At 40.1% G+C, this 27,855-nt stretch overlaps 2 protein-coding genes across 2 annotated transcripts; one reads left to right on the top strand and one right to left on the bottom strand.

Moving 5' to 3' along the window:
- The first annotated feature begins 1,390 nt into the window (after positions 1 to 1,390).
- On the top strand, positions 1,391 to 17,167 carry Pis (phosphatidylinositol synthase). The gene is made up of 4 exons (XM_045755466.2): positions 1,391 to 1,536; positions 3,020 to 3,154; positions 8,062 to 8,215; positions 15,702 to 17,167. Exons 1-4 carry the CDS (start codon positions 1,497 to 1,499, stop codon positions 16,021 to 16,023), a joined length of 651 nt encoding a protein of 216 aa, XP_045611422.1. The 5' UTR covers positions 1,391 to 1,496; the 3' UTR covers positions 16,024 to 17,167.
- An 8,683-nt stretch (positions 17,168 to 25,850) lies between these two features.
- Positions 25,851 to 27,221, bottom strand: LOC123766678 (uncharacterized). Its single transcript, XM_069308553.1, has 2 exons — positions 27,018 to 27,221; positions 25,851 to 26,720 (listed from the first exon to the last, which is right to left on the bottom strand). Exons 1-2 carry the CDS (start codon positions 27,219 to 27,221, stop codon positions 25,851 to 25,853), a joined length of 1,074 nt encoding a protein of 357 aa, XP_069164654.1.
- Between the last annotated feature and the right edge of the window lie 634 nt (positions 27,222 to 27,855).

Below are 27,855 nucleotides of genomic sequence, written 5' to 3'. Positions count from 1 at the left end.
GATATTAATATGTTGTTGTTGTTATAGATTCAGCTACTCGGAACAAGTTCCAAGTAGCACGGGCTATGGTGAGCCCGTAACTTACCTGACACAGGAGCGGGGCAAGAAGCACGGGCTATGGTTAGCCTCCTGATATTAATCGCTTCTCGATTGCTTATATGATTGGACTACACCTCACCATCCTCCAATAGGTTGAAAGGACGGTTGAAATAGGTTGAAAGAATGTTACCTGTAACTAAGGAAAAGACTATAGCTTCGTAATTAGTGCTGATGAGTTTTGCCATTAGACTAACGATTAGAGCTAATATATTGTTTACTCCCTACACAGTCATCTAAAAATCAGTTATTCTATTATATTTTTTCAATCACAATCAGATCATAATAAAACCACAATCAAATTACAATCACAATGAAAAACAATCACAATAAGCACAGAAATCACAATAGCATGATATATCAAATGAATAACAAAGGTCAAAATCTTTTGACCATGTCGTGGCTCAGTCGATTAAGGCGCGTCTCGGATCATTCTGGATGTACGTTTAAACCCTCATCATGGCCTTTGTGGATTTAATCACAATAAAATTACAATCCCAATGAAAAACAACCAATCAAATTGTAATCACAATGAAAAACCACAATGACAATCATTTTTCTATTACACAATGAAAACAATTTAATTATAACCTAGAGCAATAAATTATAATCCATTCTGTTTGTTGCAAAGCGAGTGTTTTAGTGACCAAACATTTGACAAAACCTTTCGTGGCTTCTTGTACACAAATGAATGAATTGTTTTAAGTTGTAAGTTTTAGTCTTAATTAAGTGTTTTTCCCACATCTTGCCCGGAACGCTGTGCGTATTAGTGGCTTTTGGCATAGTATATACTATCTCTATCTAGAAATATAACATTCTGTTTGTAACTCTTTATGAATTTATGTATGTACTTTGACCTGAATAAACATTATCATTATCACTAATGAAATCCTGGCCGGGGAGGATTTACTGGGCGCAAATCCTTAACTGTAGCCTCTGTTTAACTCAACAGTAAAATGTGTACTTGGTTGTAACAACGATTCTTCGCGGCGGGGATCGTATTCCAGGGACCTGCCTGAAACTCTACGCGTACTAGTGGCTCTACAAGAATGTAACAACTCTTGTATATATCTCAAAAAAAAAAAATCAGAGTCAATCAGTCCACGTGGCTTTTCGAATTTGGCGCTAGTATTCAGGGAAGTACGCGATAAAGACCAAAACAAAAATCTAATAAACTATAACAAAAACTTGAGTTCCCTTAATATGCCTAACAATCTTAAATATAATTATCAAAAACTAAATAGCGTATAATTTGAGTTATATGGGATTAAGTTGTTAGAGAGAGGTTCCCTGTGAGTGTTGCCAGGATCAACACAGTGGAGCTTCAAGGGCCTCTCCTCACCGCGTCTCCCAGCCATCGTCTCCTACACGTCTCCAGCCCGCCCGACGTCCACACCAACATGGCTGAGAACATATTCCTGTTCGTGCCAAATCTTATCGGTGAGTAATGTTCAGGGAAGCTGCAGTATTGGGGCGAGAGCTGTATTTCACCCTCGGAGCTGTCACTTGACGTGATCGCCGCATCGATCGCTCTTCCTCGGTCACCCTGGGGCTGTCACGCCCGGCCTCGGTCACCCTGGTGCTGTCACGCCCGGCCTCGGTCACCCTGGTGCTGTCACGCCCGGCCTCGGTCACCCTGGTGCTGTCACGCCCGGCCTCGGTCACCCTGGGGCTGTCACGCCCGGCCTCGGTCACCCTGGTGCTGTCACGCCCGGCCTCGGTCACCCTGGGGCTGTCACGCCCGGCCTCGGTCACCCTGGTGCTGTCACGCCCGGCCTCGGTCACCCTGGGGCTGTCACGCCCGGCCTCGGTCACCCTGGGGCTGTCACGCCCGGCCTCGGTCACCCTGGTGCTGTCACGCCCGGCCTTGGTCACCCTGGTGCTGTCACGCCCGGCCTCGGTCACCCTGGGGCTGTCACGCCCGGCCTCGGTCACCCTGGTGCTGTCACGCCCGGCCTTGGTCACCCTGGTGCTGTCACGCCCGGCCTCGGTCACCCTGGGGCTGTCACGCCCGGCCTCGGTCACCCTGGGGCTGTCAGGGCCGGCCTCGGTCACCCTGGGGCTGTCAGGGCCGGCCTCAGTCACCCTGGGGCTGTCACGCCCGGCCTCGGTCACCCTGGGGCTGTCAGGCCCGGCCTCGGTCACCCTGGGGCTGTCAGGGCCGGCCTCGGTCACCCTGGGGCTGTCAGGGCCGGCCTCGGTCACCCTGGGGCTGTCAGGGCCGGCCTCGGTCACCCTGGGGCTGTCAGGGCCGGCCTCGGTCACCCTGGGGCTGTCAGGGCCGGCCTCGGTCACCCTGGGGCTGTCAGGGCCGGCCTCGGTCACCCTGGGGCTGTCAGGGCCGGCCTCGGTCACCCTGGGGCTGTCACGCCCGGCCTCGGTCACCCTGGGGCTGTCACGCCCGGCCTCGGTCACGATGGGGGGATGGCAAATACACATTGGAATACACTCGCCTTTCAGCACACGTAGTTGAACAAGTCTGACATTGCAAGATATTAAGCAGGTTTATGTTCTGCTGAAGGGCACTATAGTATTTAGTTTCAAGGTTATTTTATTTAAAATGCTGATTTCAGTACAGTACAGTGTTGTAATATAGTTTAACCATTAATTTTGCTATATGTTGTGCCTGAAGTGCTAAGCACAACTAGGCGCTTTACAAAGGCTATTAATTATACTGTCTTCTTTATCAAAATATATGTCTTAAGTGTGCCTACTCATCTTAAATTACAGCACAACAAAATTCAAAATATTTAGCAACTTAAAATATAAAAATTCATAATTTTTGCTGTCACTATTGTGGTATGATTCATTAGTATATTGGTTATCAAGTTATGTACAGTCTACCACATTGTAGCTGATACTGATATTTGGTGGCCAGTGCAGTGTATAGGGTCAGTCCTTCATGGATCTTCCCATGTTACAGGTTACGGCCGCATCATATTGGCATTGCTGTCATTTTACTACATGCCTACCAATCATATCATGGCAGCATCGATGTATATTCTCTCTGGTTTCCTGGATGCTTTCGATGGCCATGCTGCAAGACTTCTTAATCAAGGTATTTCCAGTTAGTCAAGAAAATGTTTTAATCTTACCATGGTATATGCTAAGATATACTCAGTGTTAAAAATAGTTATGCTTTTAATTAAATATGGATTGCATGCAACTTTTGAGATTTTTTTTTTTTTTTGAGATATATACAAGAGTTGTTACATTCTTGTACAGCCACTAGTACGCGTAGCGTTTCGGGCAGGTCCCTGGAATACGATCCCCTGCCGCGAAGAATCGTTTTTTCATCCAAGTACACATTTTACTGTTGCGTTAAACAGAGGCTACAGTTAAGGAATTGCGCCCAGTGAATCCTCCCCGGCCAGGATACGAACCCATGACATAGCGCTCGCAGAACGCCAGGCGAGTGTCTTACCACTACACCACGGAGACTGCTAACAAACTGAACCTCAATTCTTTATAAAACTATATTTTATACAGGCTAAAGAAGTATACTTGTACTCTAATGGCATGATGATTAACCCACATGCCTTCAGCTACTTATTTTGAGGAGAAAGACGTCCTGAAATTATAAACTGACAAAATATTGAATACAAAGTGTATATTTATAGTTTTTAATGTTCATTTCCACTAGTTTTCAAATACAGTACAGTATTTTTAAGCAATTTAGGCAGTATATTTCAATGAATGGTTAACATTAGTTACTATTCCAGAAGAAAATATTTCTAACTACAGTACAATAATATGTTCAGATAAAATGTACTGGTAAAAAAATAATGTTGTCTTTATGAATAATGCACAAAAAATCCAGTGTTGAATGTAATAAAAAGGCTCTCTGATAAATCCCTGGTGGCTCCTTGAAACTGTCTCAGCAAAACAGCTTCAGGAAGCCATCAAGGAGCTCCACAAAAAACAGCTCACATATATTTCTTCAAGATTTTTAGTGTTTCTGTAAATGAATTGCTTAACAAAATTGATTGATTTAGGTACAGGATTTTTAAGAGCATAAGAAAAGGCATAGTTTTATTACTATGCAGAGCAGTTGTATTTGTACTATCTTATTAATTGGAGTGTGTGTACCAATACTAGGTAGTGGTACAAAATCTTGATAGGGCTACCATACTTTATACAAAACACTCTTCTGTTTTATTTTTTGGGTCTTCTGCTTTCTCTATTAGGGTTAGATTAGTTCAGGTTTGGTAAAGTGTAGCAAAGTTCTGACATTTAACTCGCTGCCACCATTTTTTTTCTTCCCATAGAGGAAAACAATATTTTCTGCACTTAAATAACATCACATACTGAAACTATAGCTTTCAGATTATCTCAATAGGAATATAATCATTCCTCATAAGTATACGAGGAGATAATATAAGTACAGTGGCACCTCGACTTACGATTGCCCCGACTTACGATAATTTTGAGTTACGATGTAAATTTGATCGAAAATTGCGATTCGACTTAAGATAGTGTCGTCGACTAACGATATTTGTTGGTACACGTTTGGGTCGACCGAGCGCATGGTTCCCGGTCACGCTGGCTGACCTGCCTCAGTTTACTAGAGCTGCCCATTTAGTGACGATCACGCCTATAAGAAATTTGGTTTTTGGTGGTGATTTTTTGCTTTTTGAACATAAAACTGAAAATCACGCCATGGGTCCCAGGAAAGTCGGTGGTAAGGTTCAACCTAAAAAAATAGTTGTGAGTAGAGGCAGTGGAGGATGTTCCTTCCTCATTAAGAAAATGTGTGAAGTATGGGAAGAACTGCAAAGTTTTGTTGAAAAAAACTCACCCAGATAAAGCTGTAGCAGGTCATTGCATTTACCTTTAAATGACAATGTGATGTCTTACTACAGACAAGTGTTAAAATGCAGGGAAAAACAGTGTCATTAGACAGATTCTTAGTAAGACAAGCAAGCAGTGAGCCACAAGCAGGTCCTAGTGGTATTCAGGCAAAACATGCCAGTGTGTGTATCCCAGAAAAGTCATCACTGCCTGATGTTATAATGGAAGGAACCTTCCTTTCCAAACAGTAACAACTCTCCTCCCCCCTCATCACCATCTTCCATATGCCATAAAGAGTCCTCCATAAAGGTAAGATAAACATATGTACTGTATTGTAGTTATAGAACAAAATTGTATTCAGTATAAAATGTATTTGTAAGTTAGTATTTTGGAGGGTGGGGAACGGATTAATTCAATTCCCTCTATTTCTTATGGGAAAAATTGCTTCGCCTTACGATATGTCTCTGGGAATGGATTACCATCGTAAATCGAGGCCCCACTGTACTGTAATGTTTATAAAAATTTCGTATTTGTTTGTCGTGTTAGTTCTGTATACAAATGCATTTAAAGAAACTAGATAATTTTAAAAGCTTAACTCTGTGAATGTGGCGGTGTTTACAATAAAGGATGATTAGTCTTTTTACAAAAAATATAACAGTACTGTATCATAAATGTAAACAATGTAACATACCCACTGTCTAGTTATTGATAAATAAACATTAACACTTTCGCCCGGGCATGACGCAGCATTGCGTCATCCGTTTACTGTCGCCACTTTAAATAATCGCCAAAAGTCAGGTTTTTATCCGATTTTTTTGAGACTGGTTTTAAAATGCGTGCCGATGTCTTCCCATTTTCTTTGTTGAGCCTCGTGGCCCTCAGGCGGCTTGGCACACGCCGTGGGCCCATTGTTTTCGCTCCACTGTTGTGACCAATGTCGCCTCCCTTTGCATCTCAAACGTGTGAACATTTCGGCTATTTTCCGTGGCTATATTTCTTACTGTGGCTTTAGAAACTATCTACGCTTACTCCACGATGGATAGTGATCATGAACAAGGCAACTTCCAGGAAGAAAATTGCGAAAGAAAGGCTTGAAAAGGGCGGGAATTGGAGGTGTAGCTGGAAGGCATCTGAGCGCTCACTCGCGTCTAACGTGTGGCCCGTCTTCATCTCGTCGGCTGTTGGAGCGTGACCAGGTTTTTTATTTTATATGCAAATGTTCCTCTAGAGAATTCTATTGCGAACCCATTGAGACCAAAATGAAAGACCTAGGACAAAAATTGAGGTGACCAGAGTGAAAATAGTGAAAACATTTTATCGCGTTTGCGCGCTCCTGGGTAACTCGTTCGCACTTTCTCCGTTTGCTGCGGGTAATTAGCCGGGCTTTTGGAGTTTATATGCACTTAGTGCTGTAGAGAATTCTATTGCGAACACAATGATACCAAATTTAATCTCGTAGGACGAGAATTAAGGTGACAAAGTTGGAGAGTATACACTTTTCAGAATTTACGCGCGCTCCCGTGACACCCTGGGTCCCATATCGCACAGTTGAGGGGTGGCGCGCGGGGTACACCAAAGTGTTAATGTTATCACCTGTAGGTTTAATATGAGACAATATTACTTTGCAATATATGTTCAAATACTAGATAGAGCTTTATAGATAATTTTTCTTAGAAATGTAATGCCTTAGGTAAAAGGGGAGGTGTACAAAGTGTTCATTAGTGAATTAGGAAGGAATGACGATAAAAGGGTAGATATTGTAAACAATTACATTTTGGGCAATTGTTTGTGATACTATAATTCACTGAGTGCTTTACACCTACTCCATAAGTTGACTTCAATGCTGTACTGCAGTGTTTGTTTTAATTGTTCAGAAAGGTAGCCAGTCCCCCAGCCACTTAAGTTTTTGTTTGTTTGCTGGGGGAATAAACAGATGTTTATAATGTTTTCTGTATAATATGTACAGTTATGGTGTAGATTAGAGAAGTTGTTTATTAAATGACCCAACAGTCAAGTCTATAGAATCAATTCTTATATGTGACCAATAATTAACAACTTTATCCCTGCATAATAGGGAGGTGGTAATTATTACTAATATCCAACCAAATAATGGAACCATGTACAGTACTGTATTATATTACAATTACTTGAAATAAAATAGAAGAATTTTTAAACTAATTCACACACTTAAACCAAGGTAAAATAAAAAAATTTGCCAGGTGATGTTTTTCCCTTGGGTTTCTTGATTCTGGGTAATTGAATTCAATTTAAAGACACTTCACATGCAGGCTCATGATTTTAAAGTTAAAACCTTTAGTGCACTAAGCAATCCTCAGTGAGGCAGGTGTCATGTTATATCCAGTACACCATATTCTCTTGATTGTACAGCATATTCTCTTGATTGTACAGCATATTCTCTTGATTGTACAGCATATTCTCTTGATTGTATAGCATATTCTCTTGATTGTATAGCATATTCTCTTGATTGCACAGCATATTCTCTTGATTGTACAGCATATTCTCTTGATTGTACAGCATATATTCATATTTCACTTCAAAGATGCATTTGGCAGGCCAACCAGAGGCTTGATGTGAGATCATTCAGTTAGGAATCTGGTTTTTAGATATCCATTCAGAGATTTTCCAGTCATTCATTTTAGAGATTATGCCTCATAAATGAAGGTTAACATTTCATTTTAACCTCTTTGGACAAAATTACTAGTGATCCTTGCCCAAGATTTCATTATCTTCACAATATGTACAGACTGATTAATAAGACACTATAGTATTTAAAAGTTACAGATACTGTACTACGCTGCCCACTGGATGGGGGGGGGGAGGTGTGCAGGACAAACATATCAATTGTGACACTAGCTCTCCACATATGTCAGTTGCTTAATTTAGAAACTGTACTTGTGGTCGATCTCGAACCCATTGATAATGTGACAACTTATACTGAATTTTGTAACTAGCTCATCAAGATTGTAACTTGCTTAGCTAAATGAATTGTGGGGTTCAGTCCCTGAGCCCATTATGTGCCTCTGTAACCCTTTCCACTACCGCCCACAAGATGGGTATGGGTGCATAATAAATGAACTAAACTAACTAACTATGAAATTTCCATTTGTTATACAGTTTCTTAGTTTTAAATGTAATTTTATTGTTAATTTACAGGTACAAAATTCGGAGCAATGCTGGACATGCTAACAGATCGTTGTGGAACCATGTGTTTGCTTGTGACTCTGAGCCACTTCTACCCAAAATATATGTTTTTCTTCCAACTCTCCATGACCATTGACATAGCCTGTCACTGGCTTCACCTCCACACGTATGTCCTCCTTGGGTTATGTATACATTTATTATTTAATAAGGGCTTAAAATTATGTTTTTTGGGGGGAGCCTCCGGGTCTCACCCAGAAAATGGCGTTTCATTACATTCAACGCTGGTTTTTTGTTTTATATATTACAGTACTGCTGTTGGATTATTTGGGTAAGCACTAAATTGAACTTAAAATATTGAATAATGCAAATATTGGTAACTAAAGTTATGGAATCATGTTTTTCTAAAGTAAAGTAATGTATCCCTCTGCATTCAATGTGCCCTCTCATCTAATGTATTGCATTATTGAATGCACTCGACCAATCCATCAAAATTAGTTTTAGTAAAAAATTATTACATAATACTGACTTTACTGAGTATTCCCCATGTTTGATTATGTAGGTTGCTTTGATTTAAATGTTTCTGGTTAGGCAGAACAGTAATTTTTTATGGAGTGTCAAATCGTGAGAACATGCTGTGTTATGACCAGGTAAGTGGGAGTGAAGAAAATACCTTTCTCTGCTGTCATGGTAAAACTAGAGGGTGTGTTTGTTATCACAGATAAGATTAAACAAAGTTAAATGTATATTTTGTGTTTATTTTAGTTTATTACTAAGTTTATTTGCCATTTTAATGTTATATTTTAATAGTGATTATAGGTACAGTATATAAAATAGAATTTATCGACGTTTCCAAACTTTTGTCAAAAAAGCATTTCATTGAGAATTATAATCAGTTCTTTTGATCATCACTCAATGTTTCTGTGCTACTGCTGCTTAAACCAAAAGCTAGATCAGTATTTGCTTCTTAGTGCATATTGATAACATTGATGCCCTGTGTTCTCGTCGGAGCCTCTAACCAACATATCCATGCCACCTAAGTGTATTGCACTTTGCCCACTCCACCACCTTATTCATTCTCTTACCCCTTTCACTAATAGCATCTCTCTCATATACTTCCGAATTATTGTACCCATTCCTCATACAGCTGCTTTTCCCAAACTCATTTCCACTAGTTGTACTCATGAGCACACTTTCCCTTGCCATACCCATATTTAACTTCAGTAGGTCAGGGCTGAGTGTAGTATCCTCCCATTTCTTAACCCTTTAACTGCCCAATGCACCTGCAGGCCCACGTCTGGGGTGTGCTACGCACCTCCGGGTATTTGTATTTTTCACGTTCCATTCAAAACTCCTGCGACTACGTGGGGTTCACATCAGCTTCCTCAGGGCTCTTGTAAACAGTCGCCATCTTTAAAAACAATCGTGGTCCACCTTCCCGGGTGTGAGAGCCTCGGTAGTGAGTGAGTAATTAAGGCCGGCGCACGCAGCATGAGCTCACAGACTGCTGTTCAGCTTGAGACCACAGCATCACCTAATAATGTCAAAATATACCTGTGTATATAACTTGTTTTATTTAGCCATGATAGTGTTACAAAAGAGCTTGAGTGTGATAATGACTGTGTGCAATGTTCAAATATTAGTGATTCAATGCTGTTCACAATGTTCACAGCGCTAGCCGCAGCACCACAGCATTATTTCATCCATCTAGGAATCTTCAAATGACTTCTTAGGTTCCTTTACAAAATAAACTTGTGGTTAATTATGTATTTACAGGATTTAGTGACCAGTATTGTGATAACAGCAGGATTGTGGTGATAATAAGCACTGTGCGTAGTATTGTGGGAGGAGTAATTGTGGTGAGGGAGCGAGGGAGAGAATCAAGGTAGCCTCACTGTATGGCAGCCACTCTTGTTTTGCTCATCATACTAGCTTAGTGGTTCGCTATGGTGAACACATATGTACATGGGTATATACCATGTGTGTATATATCCATGTACATATGTGCGTATTATTGTGGGAGGAGGAATTGTGGTGAGGGAGCAGGGGAGAGAATCGAGGTAGCCTCACTGTGTGGCAGCCACTTGTTTTGCTCATCATACTAGCTTAGTGGTTCGCTATGGTGAACACATTTGTAATTGGGTATATACAGTACAATGTGTGTACATAGTGTAGTAAAAGCATCAGGGGTATGTTGGGAGGAGCTATTTTGGCGTGGGAGGTGACGCAATCTTAGCGTCGTCTGCTGGCTGCTGTGTGATTTCTCATGCAATGTATGGTGGCCTCTGTAAAGTTTGAACACAATACTGGCTTACTTGCATAGTTCTGGTAAATAAAACATGTAGAGAGGTATACATAACATGTGTAAATAGTGTAATGCAAACAATAACAGTATGGTGGGAGGAGCAATGTTGGTGAGTAAGATGTTGGAGGAGTGAGGGAGAGACTGGATGTTGGAGGAGTGAGGGTGTGGCAGCTGACATTCGCAGAGTTCTGAGTGTGTTCATGGTGAATGTATATATAAATAAATAAATAAATAAATAAATGTTTATTTAGGTAAGGTACATACATACAAGAGATTTTACAAAGAATGATGAATTTATAGATAGGGCTAGTACATACAAGGCCTAAAGCCACTATTACGCAAAGCGTTTCGGGCATGAAAAACTTAAATGACTAAAGCTTAACCCTTAACATGCTAGGGGTTTAATATCCTGTCATCCCCACAGGCGCATGTCATTTTGAAAAAAAAAAAAATTATTTTTTCTTCCTAACCTATTAATTTGTGTTCACTGATCACGGGAAAAATAATAAAAAAATCGTAAGTGGCATATATTGCCCGCTATAGGGCGGGGAAGTCTGGCAAATTATAGGCGCTGACTCAGCGTGCGTCCCAGGCGGTCTGTTGCTCGCAAGCTGTCAGGCCGGAGTTGCCACAAAGAGATAATTACCGAATTATTTCAATGTCTCTGATTGATTTTTCATACTTTTTTTGCTGTAATATTATTCAATAGTGTGTAGTTTGATATGTTTATATAATAAAATGAGTGAATCATTGCTGTACTAAAAAATATGGTGTGCATATTGTTGATTCAATTATGTTCATCAATCAGTGAACAAATACTTTGTCGATTATTACATTATAAGCACAGGTTATATATAAGTATCTGCATGTTTTGTTCACTATAACAAACCACTAAGTAGCTATTATGAGTCAAAAAGTAACGAGGAGTGACCGCCGTTTACCAGCCAGCCACTCCCACCCTCCCTCCAGTCATCTGACTCACCCACATTCTCCTCCCACAATAATGTTTTTGCTATAATTCTCTATATACAGACTTTATATATAAGTATCTACATGTTTTGTTCACCATAACTGTACATCTAAGCTTGTATGGTGAGTAAAGGCACAAAGATGTGGCTACTCACAGAGTCAACTGATCGGCGGCTGCCCTCAAGGCCAGACGCACTAATATTTCTCCTCCAACAATACTGTGTGGTGTTATGCTATATACACACATTATATATAAATATCAACCTGTTTTATTCACCATACTTGTACAAATAAACTGGTATGGTGCCCAAAGACCATCGTGGTAACCAGTAAACAACACCGTCGTCTGCACGGTGGCGTCGTGCAGACGACGCCACCGCCCTCACCAAAATGGCGGCTCCAAACCTTCTCTTGCTGTTTATACCCTCTATACTCACGTTATATATAAGTATCTACATTTGTGTTCACCATAGCGAACCACTAAGCTGGTATGCTGAGTGCAGTCAATAAAAGGTGGCCACACACAGTCAAAAGACATCGCCACCACCCTCCCTCCCACAGTATTACTCCTCCCTCCATGGCGCACAGCGCTAAATATCACCACAATCCTGCTATTATCAGAACCCTGGTCAGTTTTATCACAGTCAGGGGTCTTCTGTAATAATATCATCTCTACATAATAGCATGACCAAGTATAATTTGGCGTTTTTAGGCGATGCTGTGGTCACAAGCTGAACAGCAGTGCTGTTAGCTCATGCTGCGTGTGTCAGGCTTGGTTGCTCACTCAATACTGAGGCCAATAACACCCGGGAGTTTGGCCCACGATTTAAAAAAAAAATGGCGTCTGTTTACAAGAGCCCTGATGAAGGTGTGGTGAACCCCATGTATCCGCGGGCTGTTTAAATCTTGCGTAGTACTCCAACACATCATATGACGTGATGCGCAGTTGACTGGAACAACGTCCAGCACGTCATATGACGTGATGCGCACTTTAAGGGTTAATACTAATTGAGCATAAAGAATAAAATGAGTTGAGAACAAATAAAAAAAAGATATAAAAAGGGGGAAACATGGGTGAAAAAGCAGCACAAATACAATTAGGTCGACAAACAGCGTCGTTTAAAAAAAAAAGACGGGTTGACAATAGAGGGGTAAGGTAGGTTACAGGGAATTTATTAGGTATAGCCCCCTGACTATATAGTGCGTGATAGTGTGTAAATAGACTGTATATATACATACATTAGCATAATACAATGGAAATATGTGCCGGATATGTGTACACATGTGTCGTGCACGTAACACAGTGTCTTCGGACAGTACGGATGTTCTACTGCCATGATATAATGTACATGTTCATTATACATAGGATTAGCACGCAAAAGCATATAAAATGTATTTGGAACAGTGCGCAGAAAATTAACAAAAATATATTCGCGGCAACTCGCACATCCAGCCCCGAGCGCCCTAACGGCCCCGGGGGCGTATGCCACGGGCGACCAGGGAATGATGACGTCACGCATGAACTTACGAACCCCATAGCAACTAAAGTACTTACAATTTCGATCTTCTGTTACTATACCCTTACTCAGGGAAGGGTTTTTGACACTTTAAAAACAGAAAATAATTTTTTCTAGAGATTTTATTTCCTGCGCACTGGGGGGGGGGGGGGTGTCATATTTGGAGGCCGCGCAGTTAAGGGGTTAATGCCCACCTGTAACATTCCTCCCTTTCTGTAGGCTGGTCACCTCTTGTACCATTCTTTTCTCTCATTAATCTCTCTCTTCTTTCACCTTTCATTCTCCAGTTTTTATCTAATACTGCTCCCAAACATTTAAAACTTACTACATCTTCTAACATCTCTTTTTTCATTTTTATCTTTGATTTCAAATCAGTCTCTACTCTAATAAAGTTTTTCAAAATATGCAAGATTCTATTCATTACCCCAAAGAAATTACAAGGGTGTTGTAAATTGATGAGAAAATCATTTGGGGCATTGTAATATTCTCATTGATGTATTATGCCATTGTGATTACTTTGTGTTCCTTCAGAACAAAAAGGAAAGGAAAGGGTGGAAACACCATTACTAGCAGGCCAGGGTGTAGGGTGGCCATTCGTAAAATCATGGTTGTGGCACCAGTTGGGTCCCCCAAGACTGTGGCACCAGTTGGGTCCCCCAAGACTGTGGCACCAGTTGGGTCCCCCAAGACTGTGGCACCAGTTGGGTCCCCCAAGACTGTGGCACCAGTTGGGTCCCCCAAGACTGTGGCACCAGTTGGGTCCCCCAAGACTGTGGCACCAGTTGGGTCCCCCAAGACTGTGGCACCAGTTGGGTCCCCAAGACTGTGGCACCAGTTGGGTCCCCCAAGACTGTGGCACCAGTTGGGTCCCCAAGACTGTGGCACCAGTTGGGTCTCCCAGACCCCCCCCCCCCAGTGAATTCAGTAGAGTTCCAGGTTGAGTGACTTTTGACCTAACGTGGCCAAATGGGTTTATTCAGGTGTCTTGGAATCGTTAGAATGCTGGTTCAAGTCACCTCATTGCCCCCAAAGGATTATTCCATTAATCATTCATCATGCTATTGTGATTTGTGTGTGTAATTATTCCATTCTCTTCTCTGATACACCATAATATTATTTTTCCTACATTGACCGTCAACTTTCTTCTCTGGCACACACTATTAAACTCATTCACAATCTTTTGCAATTTCTCCTCACTCAGAATGAACACTATCATCTGTATACAAACATGTCAATTACAAGAAGTTACCCCATAAAAGTTCATTTCCACTTGGGCTGGATGGTAGAGCGATAGTCTCACTATAAGCAGGTCGGCGTTCAATCCCCGACCGTCCAAGTGGTTGGGCACCATTCCGTTCCCCCATCCCATCTCAAATCCTTATCCTGACCCCTTCCAAGTGCTATACAGTATAGTCATAATTGTTTGGCACTTTCACCTGATACTTCACTCCTGTTCCAGGTGGCTTTACCTACCTAACCTATTCATATACATTATGCACCAAGGTAACATTAAAAAGCCATCTTGTACCCATCCCAAAATTAAAATTCTCTTATATTTTTGCTCTTCCCTGTTTCTCATGTTGTCCTTTTTATATAAAAGGATTTAAATGCTTTTAATAACCTCCCTTACTATTGTGTTGATTGTTCAAACCTTTCACAATGTATCACAATCAATCCATTCCTTTGTTTTTTTTATAAATTTATGAAGGCAGGATACAAGTTCCTCTTCTTAGCTTGAAACTTTTCAATAACCATTCTCAAAGTAAAATTTGATCTATATAACCCCTCTACTCATCGTATTACAGTATTTCCCTATCCACCATTCTTTTATTTCTTGTTCTCAGTTTGCATTCATACTCACAGATTTTCTTGCGATATTAAGTGGTACTCCTATTTTTCTGATATTCTGTCATACTACTTGTGTCATTGTATATAGGGACATCAATGGCCTTAATCCAATCATGGGACACCTCACTCTCCTACCATGTCATCTGACATTCGTCTTTACCAAATGGTGTTGGGTTAAATTCCTAGACAGGTTAAGATGTTTAGGTCTGTTTCCTCGTATCAGATGATTCTGTTCACCTAGCAGCAATTATGTAGCTGAGAGTAAGACAGCTGTGGGTTGCACCCTGGTAAAGCCGAATCATTGGCTTCGGGAACCTTATTGAACACTCTTCTTGTCGGTCGGCCAGGCGAACAGCACACTGGACTTGTGATCCTGTGGTCCCGGGTTCGATTCTGGGCGCCGGCGAGAAACAATGGGCAGAGTTTCTTTCACCCTATGCCCCTGTTACCTAGCAGTAAAATAGGTACCTGGGTGTTAATCAGCTGTCACGGGCTGCTTCCTGGGGGTGGAGGCCTGGTCGAGGACCGGGCCGCAGGGACACTAAAGCCCCAAAATCATCTCAAGATAACCTCAAGATCAAGATGTCCCCCCTGACTATAGGCATCCATATCCACTGTTATTCCATCTATTCCAGGAGCTTCATTATTTAATCTATTCATAGCTTCTTCAATATTCCTCATAACTATAATCTGTTTCAACTTTGTGATAATTGTATATATATAAAAATTTCTTGAAAGCAAAACCTTAGTTCTGATTATATTGTGTACTGCTAAAGGTAGCTTAGTTGTTACTGTTAGAAATGAATTAGTCCAGTACTATAGTTCTGAAGACACAACCTTCAACTTTCTGTACTTCTAGCATGTTAGCATAGCCTTCAGTCCAGTCCCTCCTCTCAACATTGTGCAATATTTTAATGCATAAGTAAGATTTGTTCAATGTATAAGTGAATAATGTGTCTAACAATATTTATGAAATTATTAGTGTGAACATGAATCACATTATGACACTTCTACAGAACTGTGATGGCTGGCTGCTCCAGCCACAAAGGTCAGGAAGCGAATGCCAACCCTATTTTGCGCATATACTACACGTCTCGTGCCGTCCTCTTTACCATGTGTGCCGGAAATGAACTGTTTTACTCTGCACTTTACCTGCTCCACTTCACAGAAGGACCTATTATAGCAGGAGTTGGTCTCTGGCGTATGATGTCCATTGGCCTCTTTCCCATTGGAGTTTTAAAGTCCTTTCTAGCCCTAATGCAAGGCTACAATGCAGCACTTACTCTTGGTGAGATTGATGTTAAAGAACGTCAAGAAGCTGCCAAAAAAAGGAATTAAGATGATGAAATGTTGTACATGTATGACTGAACCTTTAATTATAATGAATAAATAATGTATCTGTACTACATGGAAGTATGTAATGGTAATAATGCCCTAGAAGTAATAGCTTGATATTTTGTGACAGTTTTTGACACTAAACATTTAATGTAAAGAATGTAACGATCTGTGGTTTTAGTGCTAGACCTCAGCATTTCTCCTACCATAATAATAATAATAATTGAACCTAAGGAAGTAAAAGCACTTAAGATTTTTATTTAAAAGAAGAAGTTTTTCACAAACTCGAGCAAGTGTTTATTATAACAAGCTCCTGTTAGGTATTTAATGTCTCAAGCTTGACACATATTCAAGATACATATTAGAGATACTCATTATTTTGTATTTTAGTTTTATTGCAGGCTTATCTCTCTTTTCATGTGAAAATTATATATATACCCTATTTATATATTAACAGAACAAACGTCAGAGTTGGGATTATATTTAATAGTGAAAGGGTTTACAAGACATGGCATAAAGTTGCCATGAGACACTAAATATAAGCCAGTTGAATTGGTTAAAATGTGAATGATGTACTTATCGTAAGCATGGGGCACTACTGAGCATGTTAATTTGTATTTTATACATTTATATTTATTACTATTTATTTCTTATTTACTTTGAGATTTAATATACTGTACCTACCCCATTTAGCTAAGAATATATTTAAGTGATGATTCCCTGTATCTAATCTAGAATTGTTTTGGATTGAGATGCGGCACACAAAGGGAGGAGGACAATAAAGGTTGATGTCCATATGGATGTTCTTGGCATGCACACTACCGTGAGAAAAGTAGAACCCTTAAAATCGTATTTGGTTCAAGGTATGGACACTGTGCTATTGACTGGGAGCAAAGCTCTAAAATGAAGTATTGTACTGTATAGATGTATGCAAGTATGACAAATGTGTGTGTTGTATTATAAAATGTTCAAATGTGTGTGTGCTGTATTCCAAAATGTGTGTATGTGTGTGTGCTGTATTCTAGAATGTGTCAATAAACATCTAGTGGAAGTTGTATACACTTCTAGGATAAGTTGAGAAAGTTAAAAGACTAAATTGTATACATGTTTAAGAACTTTTTAAGTCAAATACATAGCACCAATAGCACCACTCCTTTCCTTTCTCATGTCTTTCCAGGCTAACAGTTTATTTAACATTTATTTTACATTGGTGGAGTGGATCAAATACATTTTTTAATAAAACCATTAAATATTACATGACCTTACATATGTACAGTATACACTACCACATTCAAAATCCGTCATTACTGTAGTTCATTTCCAATTTGCATTACATTGGACCCCCTGGTTCAACGAACCTCGATTCGGTGAATCTCCAGTTGGGATGCACACTTTCCAGGCTGGATTTACTCACCCGATTCCACGAACCCTTGTTCGCTGAAGTGGGGAAATGTGTGGATTTGCTTTTAGGATGTTGGGACAGAGTTGACAGACTGGTGGAAAACTTGCCCATTATATCATAGCTTAAAAATTAAATATTTCCTTAATGAAATCAGCTCATAGAGCATGAAAAATATTAGAGTAGGATTGGTAACTATTAATATGGCTTCAATCATGTTTTTATTGATTTTTGTAGATGGGCACAAAATTAGAAGACAAATTTGGGCCTTGGTAAAGCCATTGAGCATATTTAAAACCAAATTCTCTGGTTAATTTTCATTTTGACATTTCCTGGTTTTCGTTCACAAGTATAGGCTTGTTTCTCTCTGAAAATGAGGTTTTGAGGTAAGGGCATGGGAAATATGCTAGATGTTGTTAAAATCCCTTTACAGATAAGTTCTCTTGGTAGCTGCCCTTCACATGACAGGTTGAAATTGAAATTTCGTTCACTGAAATCAGCCCATCGTGCGTTGGAAACATTAGGGTTTTAATGGTAACTCTGTTAATATAGCTCCAATCATGTTTTTAATTATTTTTGTAGATGGGTGCAACTATAGAAGAAAGAGTTGGGGCCCTGGGAAAACCATTGAGCACATTTAAAACCAAATTCTATGGCTCATTTTCATTTTGCGGTTTCCTGGTTTTTTGTTTACAAGTGGGCCTCCTGGAACAATCTCTTGTTGCAACGAATCCCTCGCTGCAGTGAATTGGGATTGGTCCAAAAAGTACACCCTCGGTTCGTTGAATCAAGGATGCACTGTATTTCTTTTGGACAGATACATATTCACCTGATGGAAGTAGGAATGAGGCAATAATGAGCTGATAGATATTTGAACACCAAATTTTAAAATGGCAAAAATAAATTAGTCTTTACACATTTGCTGATATATTTAGTGTGTTATTTCCAATATACAGAAATTATGTATTTGTAGCAACATAGTCTACTTATCTTTTGAGTGTAGAGGATGAAGTTTTAATATAGTAATCTTCACTTGGAAAACACACACACACACTATTCATTATTAACTTGTAAAAACTATCTGGATTCAAATTTGTATTTCATATGATACAAACTATTCAAATCAAGCACCGCATGAGTAGGTGAACTGGTGTGCTCCTTGGTAACCTACATGACTATATTTACCTGAATTTACCTGAGGGGCCAATAATACAAGTGGCCTCAATAAGGAAGAAAGTCGGTGGCTTGTCAAAGGTCCCCCCATTTGCCCTGAAGATCTTTTCCAGCTGCATTTTAAGGCCCAGCAGACTTTTAGGCATTGTATACCATTTTGGATATACAAGTGTCACTGCCCACAACTTCTCAAGTTTGTAGCGATTTACTTGGGAATCTACTAATTTTCGGCTCTACCACTTGGTGGATATTATATATTACCTCATGATGAAGCCGGAAAAGAAGAAAGGAGCACAGTCAAAGGCATTGATGAAATACTATGTACTGTGGTGTTCAGTATTAAAGTTCCCTGATAATACATTTTATCTTTAGTTACTTTTACCACACAGTAGAACAGTCATTTGGGAATTGTTACATATAGTACTGTACTTGTAAAATCTAACTTAAAACAAGAAGTAGCTATGTACACAAAATATTTACAACTATTTTAAGAATGGCTAGTTTGCTGCTCCACAGGCAAGATTGTTTCAAATGCAGATGATGAATCACAGTAACATGGCTGAAGGTATGATCACCAGAACACACATCAGAAAATGAAGAAATTGACATTTTGGTCTGTCCTGGACCAATATCTAGTTGTTTGCTCACACTGTCACACTTCACTGAAGAGAAAAGAATTCATGTGTATACATCTCACTTGTGAGGAAACTGTCTCCTCTTGTCGCAGAAGCAGTTTATCTCTTGAACATGACATCCACACTCAGAGCTGGCTGTGAAAAACACTAGTTTCTCAATGCCTGACATGATGGTAGCATGCACACAGGTCTAAACAGTCTTGCTACTAATCTTACATGGGAGACTTGAATGCTAAGAGAGGGCCTGTAGTACTTCCCAAGTCTCTACAAAAGAGCTGCAGCTTCACTGCCAAGACAAACCCACAACCTTCATATTGATAGACTTTAGCTACAGTGATTTTTTGTACATCTTCCTCCCAAGACTGCTATGCCAATCTTAGTACAACTGATTGGATCACAATTCTTATCTATTGATATCATGGCAACTCAAATGCTATGTTGTCACTCTTTCTTGAGTGGTCAAGTCAGTCATGTGATGTTGCCATGGAAGATTCTATGTGGTTATGTGAGCTGCCATGTCACTTACACACAGTAAATAGTAAAAGTATATAACTTCACTAAAACGCCCTAATACTAGCATAATATAACTAAACTCGTTCCTACCTATTTGGTTTTAGACGGTAGAATGAGTGCCCATATAGCTCTTTTATGTCAAAATGAGCAGAGAAGAACAAGAGGCTCTGCAACAACTTTGTGTGGAATTTTGGGTGCCAATTACTATGTTACTGCAGCCAGTTTCCATTCATACCAAGACACTACTCTGCCTGAGACACAACCCTAAACTCTGGGAAGTAGTGTAACATGGTGCATCAAAACAGTGTATTTCAATATATTTCAATCTCGCCACAAAGAAAGTTAATATGAAATCCCAAACACAGCATTTAGTTTAGCTATTTAATATTCATCTGTGTCATGCTAGTAATGGTCAAGAATTCAATTGTGGTATAATTCATATTACAAGTTAAATAGTAACCAGTGATGCCCTACAAGCTTATAATATAATCTATTCAGAGGAAAGTATATAATTTTGTATGTTTTCCCTGCCATGTGTTGAAAGTTATAATAATTAGATAAGCCTTTTATGGCATGAATACTTTACAGGATTTTTTCTTTTATTATATATTGTATTATAGAACCACTATACTAATGCAGTGTAAGATATAATTTTTGTCAGTAAATAGTTTCCGAGGTTAATTATTCTGCCACTTTCAGAATTATATAGTGATCCATGTGCCTTTACTAGGATCATGGCACAGTCGAGTAGACAAACATATATTAATTATACATGATGACATTGATGCTGGAACTACAGTGCCCTTGTAACACCATTTAAAGGTACCTTGGGAGTCACTGAAGGTATGTGTTTATCTGGCCAGGGTAACATTCGGAAAAGGTCTTTTAAACCAAGTGTTGTGGCTTGATTGAGCTTTCAGGTTGTTAATAGGGTTTTTAAACATAACTGTCTTGGACATAAGTAATTTGGTCCATAACATTCCTGGTGGGCTCAGGTTCATTGACTTGAGTTAGTATAGGCCTGTATGTTGCCAGCTGTGAAGTTTCTTTTGGGAGGCTGTTGGAGACTGTCAGTTTTATGGAGACATGCTCTCAAAATGCACTCATCAGTGTTTTGAAGTTGTATAACAACAGTCTTTAGTCTTACCATTGTTGGGTGAGTAGACATGTTCACCACACAAGTGGATACTTTAATACCTGCCAATTGTGTTAGGGCTTAAATGAATTTGACCTGCAATACCCCTAGTTGGTACAACTAATCAGGGTGCCAGACTTGGTTCGTAGACGCTAATGGGAATTAGAGCTGCCTCTTACATTCTGGGGAAGGGAACTATCAGAAGAAAGTGCCAAGCCATTACGACTATATAGCACCTGGAAGGGATCAGGATAAAGATTTGGGATGGGACGGGGGGATGGTCTTCATTCAGTCTGTTGACTGAATGTTACTTGACATAACTGTGGGGTGAAGACTACGTGATAGGTGAGTAAGTGTCCCTGTATACTTTGTTTCCAGGGAGGCAGCTTCCCCAGTTGGTCTCTCCATTATGGATTTTTTATGCTGTTGTTTACTTGAAAGAAGCTTTTGTCCTATGCTATTTAATTGTAATTAGCAGTTCTTTTTCAAATATACAGTATTAAGTTAGGTTTACATATTAATTTATTGAACCCCATTTTTTTTTAAATGGGTAGCTTACAGAGCCTTTTTCACATATGGCATTCTCATACACCTTTCTGGTGAAGGTGGTGCTTAGATACAGCATTGGCTTTTCTCTGTTCAGAAAGACTTAGAATTAACCCCTACAGTAACTGATGTAACTGTAAAAACAGTCTTCCCTCTTGGTTTATGTTCATGCAGCAGAGTTAGTGAGTATCTTTCCCTTCTTATGTCAAGTTTTGTTCACTTTGGGTGAGGTTATTCGTTTGTTAGGATTCACCCTTTTCCTTCATTCCTGCCAAAAAAAGGAGAGATGGTTTTTATCTGCAACCAATTATAATTAATTCTTTAATTTGGTTTTCACCATGATCATGGTGGCTCTTTAAATATATTTAGTGGCTTCCAGGAATTGTTTGTTGAAGTTCTTTGTAAACCCTAAGAATAGGCTGAATCAACCACTATGGTCTACAGCGAGTCACAATAACATGGCTAAAGTTAAGATGACCAAACCCACACAGAAGATGGAGAAATGATAAAGTTTTGGCATTTCCTAGACCATTATCACTTGACTCACGACTTGATAATGGTCCAGGATGGACTGTCGTTTCGTTTCATTTTCTGATGTGTGGCTTGGTCATCTTATGCTATGGTTATTTATCCATAAAATTTCACAGCATACAAAGCATTCTTCTTGGATATCTACAGTACTACAAAGAGACTTAAACCTGGGTTTTATGGAAATTAAATTGCATGGTTAGCTGGCAATTGCCTGCCAAAGCTACTTTAAGGAAGTTGCTCATGTGTAATCCTGGGCAGATTATTTTCCAATTAGGTATTTGTAGCTCTGGGACCACAATAGTCATTTTCTTACAATATAAATGCATTAGGATCCATAGCAGGTGCCAGAAGCACCTGCCATGGATGCCAGTGTAATTCCATAGAAATTCCACATGAAGCATTTGGGAGAAGCAGAATACTAAAGCTTAGAAAATATCCATTACTCCTGTGAGAAGTCCTTTCTGAGCATGAGTTTCTTTGCGACTCATTCCTTTACATCCTTCCCTGTCCTTAGAGGGTATATATATGGATTGGACATATTTTCATAGAGGTCAGCATGAATGTGGGTCTGGAAACAGACCCCTTTTAAATACCTATTATAGTGACCAGATTGATACTTTCTCTGATGATTCCCATGTCTTTAAAGTGTCTTAAAAAGACACCATAGACCTGTATGTTTCTCCTAAACTATGTCATGATCCTTGTACAGTGCATGGATCACTATGTACCTTTGGAGCGGCACAGTAACATTTGACGAGAAAGGAGTTTTTTTATAACCTTAAAACATTTCTTTTATGATGTACCCATTATGAGCTTAGTAACTATGCCTAATGCTTGATGGAATTAGATCATGAAGATCAGCCCTGGAAATAGCTTTGAGTGCATTGATCAATCAAATGTGCCATGTTGTGCATTTTAAAACTTAATTCAAAACTTACGTTTATAAAAATGTTACTTTTTCTTAAGAGTTTAACTGATAACAAAAGGTCATTCAGGTGACACAACTTGATGGGCTACGGGGTATTATTTCTGGTCTCCCTGCAGTGCAGTCTCATCCTAGCCCAATGGGCACAAATATATATTATACTCCATATCCAGCTAAATGGGGGAAACACATTTCCAGTTTAACACAAAAAATTTTTGCCATAGTAATTTTGATTACTTTAAAATTCAGTGTAATTGGCTGTGTTTTTTGTGTATTCATTATAGTAGCTAATTAGTCTGGTCTGAAATAATGGTGGTACAGTATCTTTACATTGGTGTTATTAATTTGCACATACACTGTACAGTTTGGCATAGCAGTTACACCATAAAATAGAATAATGTTCTGTGCACGTGAAAAGTCCTCATTATTGTGGGTTTTATAGAAATTGTTGTATTGTAGTGGTATTTTTGTAAAGTGTTACCAATTTAAATAATAATTAATTTAACCTATTGAATTTGCATGTGTATTTTCTGCTTCTAGTCACAGAGGATACCAATACATTCAACCAAACCAATGGTGCCAAAGTTTAGTACTTATTTTGTTAATACAAAGGAGTATATAATATATTTTGAATGAATAAAAAAAAAATTAATATTTGTACAGTATTGCAATAAAGTGAAAAGGAACTTCTTGAAGACAAATTTTTTTTAATAGTGTTGTTCCTGCATATACAGATACAGTACTGTACATTCATTATATAAGAGAACTTATATAAACTAAGCTTAAGTCTTTCAAGGAAAGTTTTAACACACACTTTTAGTGATTGTATTTCAAATTGTTTGACATTAATGTCACTTGAGTATAAGAAGCCAAAAAAAAAAAGTTAATATTTTGTTAATGGTACTGGTAAAATATGCACTTTTTGATCTGTAGGGAATGTGCTCATCCAGGAGTCTATGATCTCAAGCTTTCCCTTAAAATATGAACTGGGATGAGTCATTAGGTACAATTATAAAGGCTGTTTGAAAGGGTAGAAATATGGTTCTGTTGGCTCTGCAAGAAAATGAATGAATATAATTTTTTTTTATTTAGCATCATTGTGTGTGTTATACTGATTACAGTTAAGAACACGCAAGATGTGTGCAACCATTCCTTATTATGAGTAAGTAATGTATATTGTTGTTTTAGTCTCTTCTGCTTGTTTGTTACATGACCAGCACATGTGTAATGAATAAATTATGAGAAACTAAACTTGTCTAATATTATTTGCAACCAGACAATTTACCAGATGCAGAACTCCTTATCATATATATATGAAAGTTATGACAAGTTTACTTACTAACAAAAAAAGTTCCTAAATGCCCAACCAAAAAAATTCCATAAGCCCTTACATAGTACAGTTGGAGTGGGACCAGCAATGGTGCCATATAGTGCAGTGGGAGTGGGGCCAGCAACAGTACAATATAGTACAGTGGGAGTGGGGCCAGCAACAGCACCATATAGTACAATGGGAGTGGGGCTAGCAACAGCACCATATAATACAGTGGGAGTGGGGCTAGCACCAGCACAATATAGTACAATGGGAGTGGGGCTAGCAACAGCACCATATAATACAGTGGGAGTGTTTACAGCTAGTTTAGTTCATTTATTATGCACCCCATATCCATCTTGTGGGTGGTAGTGGAAAGGGTTACAGAGGCACATAATGGGCTCAGGGACTGAACCCCACAATTCATTTATCTAAGCAAGTTACAATCTTGATGAGCTAGTTACAAAATTTAGTATAAGTCGTCACATCATAATGGGTTCGAGATCGACCACAAGTACAGTTTCTAAGTTAAGCAACTGACACATGTGGAAAGCTAGTGTCACAATTGATATGTTTGTCCCGCACACCGCCCCCATCCAGTGGGCAGCAGTGGATAGGTTAGTCACATAGTTACTACCTACAGTTTGCAAACTGGGATATTTGGCTTAAATTTCTGGTACCAGATCATTTTGAATGAAATATTTACACATTTCTGGAACATTGGTTATAGAATTGTCTCTGAATTCACATATCTTTTTGCACTCCATCACATAGTGACGAAGGGTGTGCGAATTATTTTGCTGACACAGTTTACATTTGGTCAGGTCTAAATCAGCAGATAATGAGAATTCCCTGAGATACTTGTAACAGAGTCTAAGCCGACCAGTAGTAACATCTAGAAGTCTGCTGATTTTATTGGATAAACCATAGATGTGTGGCTCCTCTTGCATGATAGTATGATGATAGATGGAATTACTGGTGTCGATTTCACTTAGCCTCAGATCTACAAGATTTTGTTGAAGTTCTTGGTGTACTGCTGCTCTTAGATTGCTCATTGACAATCCAAGGTTACACTCAATGTCTCCTTTAAAGGCAGATTCTTCAACCCAACCTCTTAAAAATAACGTCACTTTTGGCTCGTATGCGCACTATGGCCAAATTTGGACATAATTTGAAATGAAATCGACTCACAAAAGTGACATACTGTCCCGTTTTCTGTTTGAGTCGTCCGGCCTACTCGGTAAGGTTAGAAGAGGAAACTTTCAATTAACGTTTTGAAACTTTTTGAGAATTTCCTGCCCACCTAACCTATCAGAGGACCCTTAACTTACTGTTGTTGAAAAAAAAATCCCAAATTTATTTTCATTTTTTTTTCATTTTCAAATTACGTCCACTTTTGGCCATACGAGTAAACGGCCAAAAGCGATGTTATTTTTAAGAGAACAGGTTGATCGGCTAACTTATCAGCTCTGTCATGCATTCGGAGGCCAACATGAGATGGAGACCACATGAAATGGACTCTGTTACCATCCTTAATAATTTTGTTGTATTTGTGTCTAGCTTCGGACATGAGCATGTTACAGTTATGTCTTAAAGAGTTGAGAGCATTTAAGGATGATAAAGAGTCAATTACAATTAGGTCTGGAGGGTAGAGGTCCAGTTGTTTATACGAACTCCCCATTCAAAATATAACTAGCACCAGCACAATATAGTACAGTGGGAGTGGGGCCAGCAACAGCACCATATAGTACAGTGGGAGTGGGGCCAGCAACGACACCATATAGTACAGTGGGAGTGGGGTCAGCAACAGCACCATATAGTACAGTGGGAGTGGGGTCAGCAACAGCACCATATAATACAGTGGGAGTGGGGTCAGCAACAGCTTCATATAATACAGTGGGAGTGGGGCCAGCAACAGCACCATATAGTACAGTGGGAGTGGGGTCAGCAACAGCTTCATATAATACAGTGGGAGTGGGGCCAGCAACAGCACAATATAGTACAGTGGGAGTGGGGTCAGCAACAGCACCATATAGTACAGTGGGAGTGGGGTCAGCAACAGCACCATATAGTACAGTGGGAGTGGGGTCAGCAACAGCACCATATAGTACAGTGGGAGTGGGGTCAGCAACAGCACCATATAGTACAGTGGGAGTGGGGTCAGCAACAGCACCATATAGTACAGTGGGAGTGGGGCCAGCAACAGCACCATATAGTACAGTGGGAGTGGGGCTAGCAACAGCACCATATAATACAGTGGGAGTGGGGCTAGCAACAGCACCATATAGTACAGTGGGAGTGGGGTCAGCAACAGCACCATATAATGCAGTGGGAGTGGGGTCAGCAACAGCACCATATAGTACAGTGGGAGTGGGGCCAGCAACAGCACCATATAATACAGTGGGAGTGGGGCCAGCAACAGCACCATATAGTACAGTGGGAGTGGGGCCAGCAACAGCACCATATAGTACAGTGGGAGTGGGGTCAGCAACAGCACCATATAATGCAGTGGGAGTGGGGCCAGCAATAACACACTATATATTACAGCAGGGGCAAGGCTGGCAGCAGATGTATAATTCTTATTATTCAACAAATTATATTATTATTATTTTATTTATTATCTTTGAAGAGCACCTAATTAATAATAATAATACTAATAATAATAACCATAATAATAATAATAATAAATTATTATTATTATTATTATTATTGTCGGGGACAGGAAGTATAGCCTATAGTTAGGCTAGTATAGAGATCTCCCTAGGTCGAATTACTGGCCTTTACCAGAATGAAACTCGCAACAGTTGCCTAATTCTTGGATAATTATTTACTGCTCGTTGAACAGAGGCATCAGGTGAAGGGAAACATGCCCGAGCATTTTTGTTCTTCCCGGAGATTGAACTAGTAGCAGCAAATAGTATAGGCGAGGCAGGGCAAGATATAGTTTGTAGTACACTGGCGGTCACATATTGTACAATGGAGGCGGGGCTGGCAGCCTCATATAGTAGAGTTGGGGGCGGGGCTGGCAGCCTCATATAGTAGAGTTGGGGGCGGGGCTGGCAGCCTCATATAGTAGAGTTGGGGGCGGGGCTGGCAGCCTCATATAGTAGAGTTGGGGGCTGGGCTGGCAGCCTCATATAGTAGAGCGGGGGCGGGGCTGGCAGCCTCATATAGTAGAGTTGGGGGCGGGGCTGGCAGCCTCATATAGTAGAGTTGGGGGCGGGGCTGGCAGCCTCATATAGTAGAGTTGGGGGCGGGGCTGGCAGCCTCATATAGTAGAGTTGGGGGCGGGGCTGGCAGCCTCATATAGTAGAGTTGGGGGCTGGGCTGGCAGCCTCATATAGTAGAGCGGGGGCGGGGCTGGCAGCCTCATATAGTAGAGTTGGGGGTGGGGCTGGCAGCCTCATATAGTAGAGTTGGGGGCGGGGCTGGCAGCCTCATATAGTAGAGCGGGGGCGGGGCTGGCAGCCTCATATAGTAGAGTTGGGGGTGGGGCTGGCAGCCTCATATAGTAGAGTTGGGGGCGGGGCTGGCAGCCTCATATAGTAGAGTGGGGGGCGGGGCTGGCTGCCTCATATAGTAGTTGGGGGCGGAGCTGGCAGCCTCATATAATAGAGTTGGGGGCGGGGCTGGCAGCCTCATATAATAGAGTGGGGGGCGGGGCTGGCT

Source organism: Procambarus clarkii, chromosome 62 (genome assembly GCF_040958095.1).
Source record: "Procambarus clarkii isolate CNS0578487 chromosome 62, FALCON_Pclarkii_2.0, whole genome shotgun sequence".
Lineage (NCBI taxonomy): Eukaryota > Metazoa > Arthropoda > Malacostraca > Decapoda > Cambaridae > Procambarus > Procambarus clarkii.
This window is presented reverse-complemented; position numbering and strand designations above follow the sequence as displayed.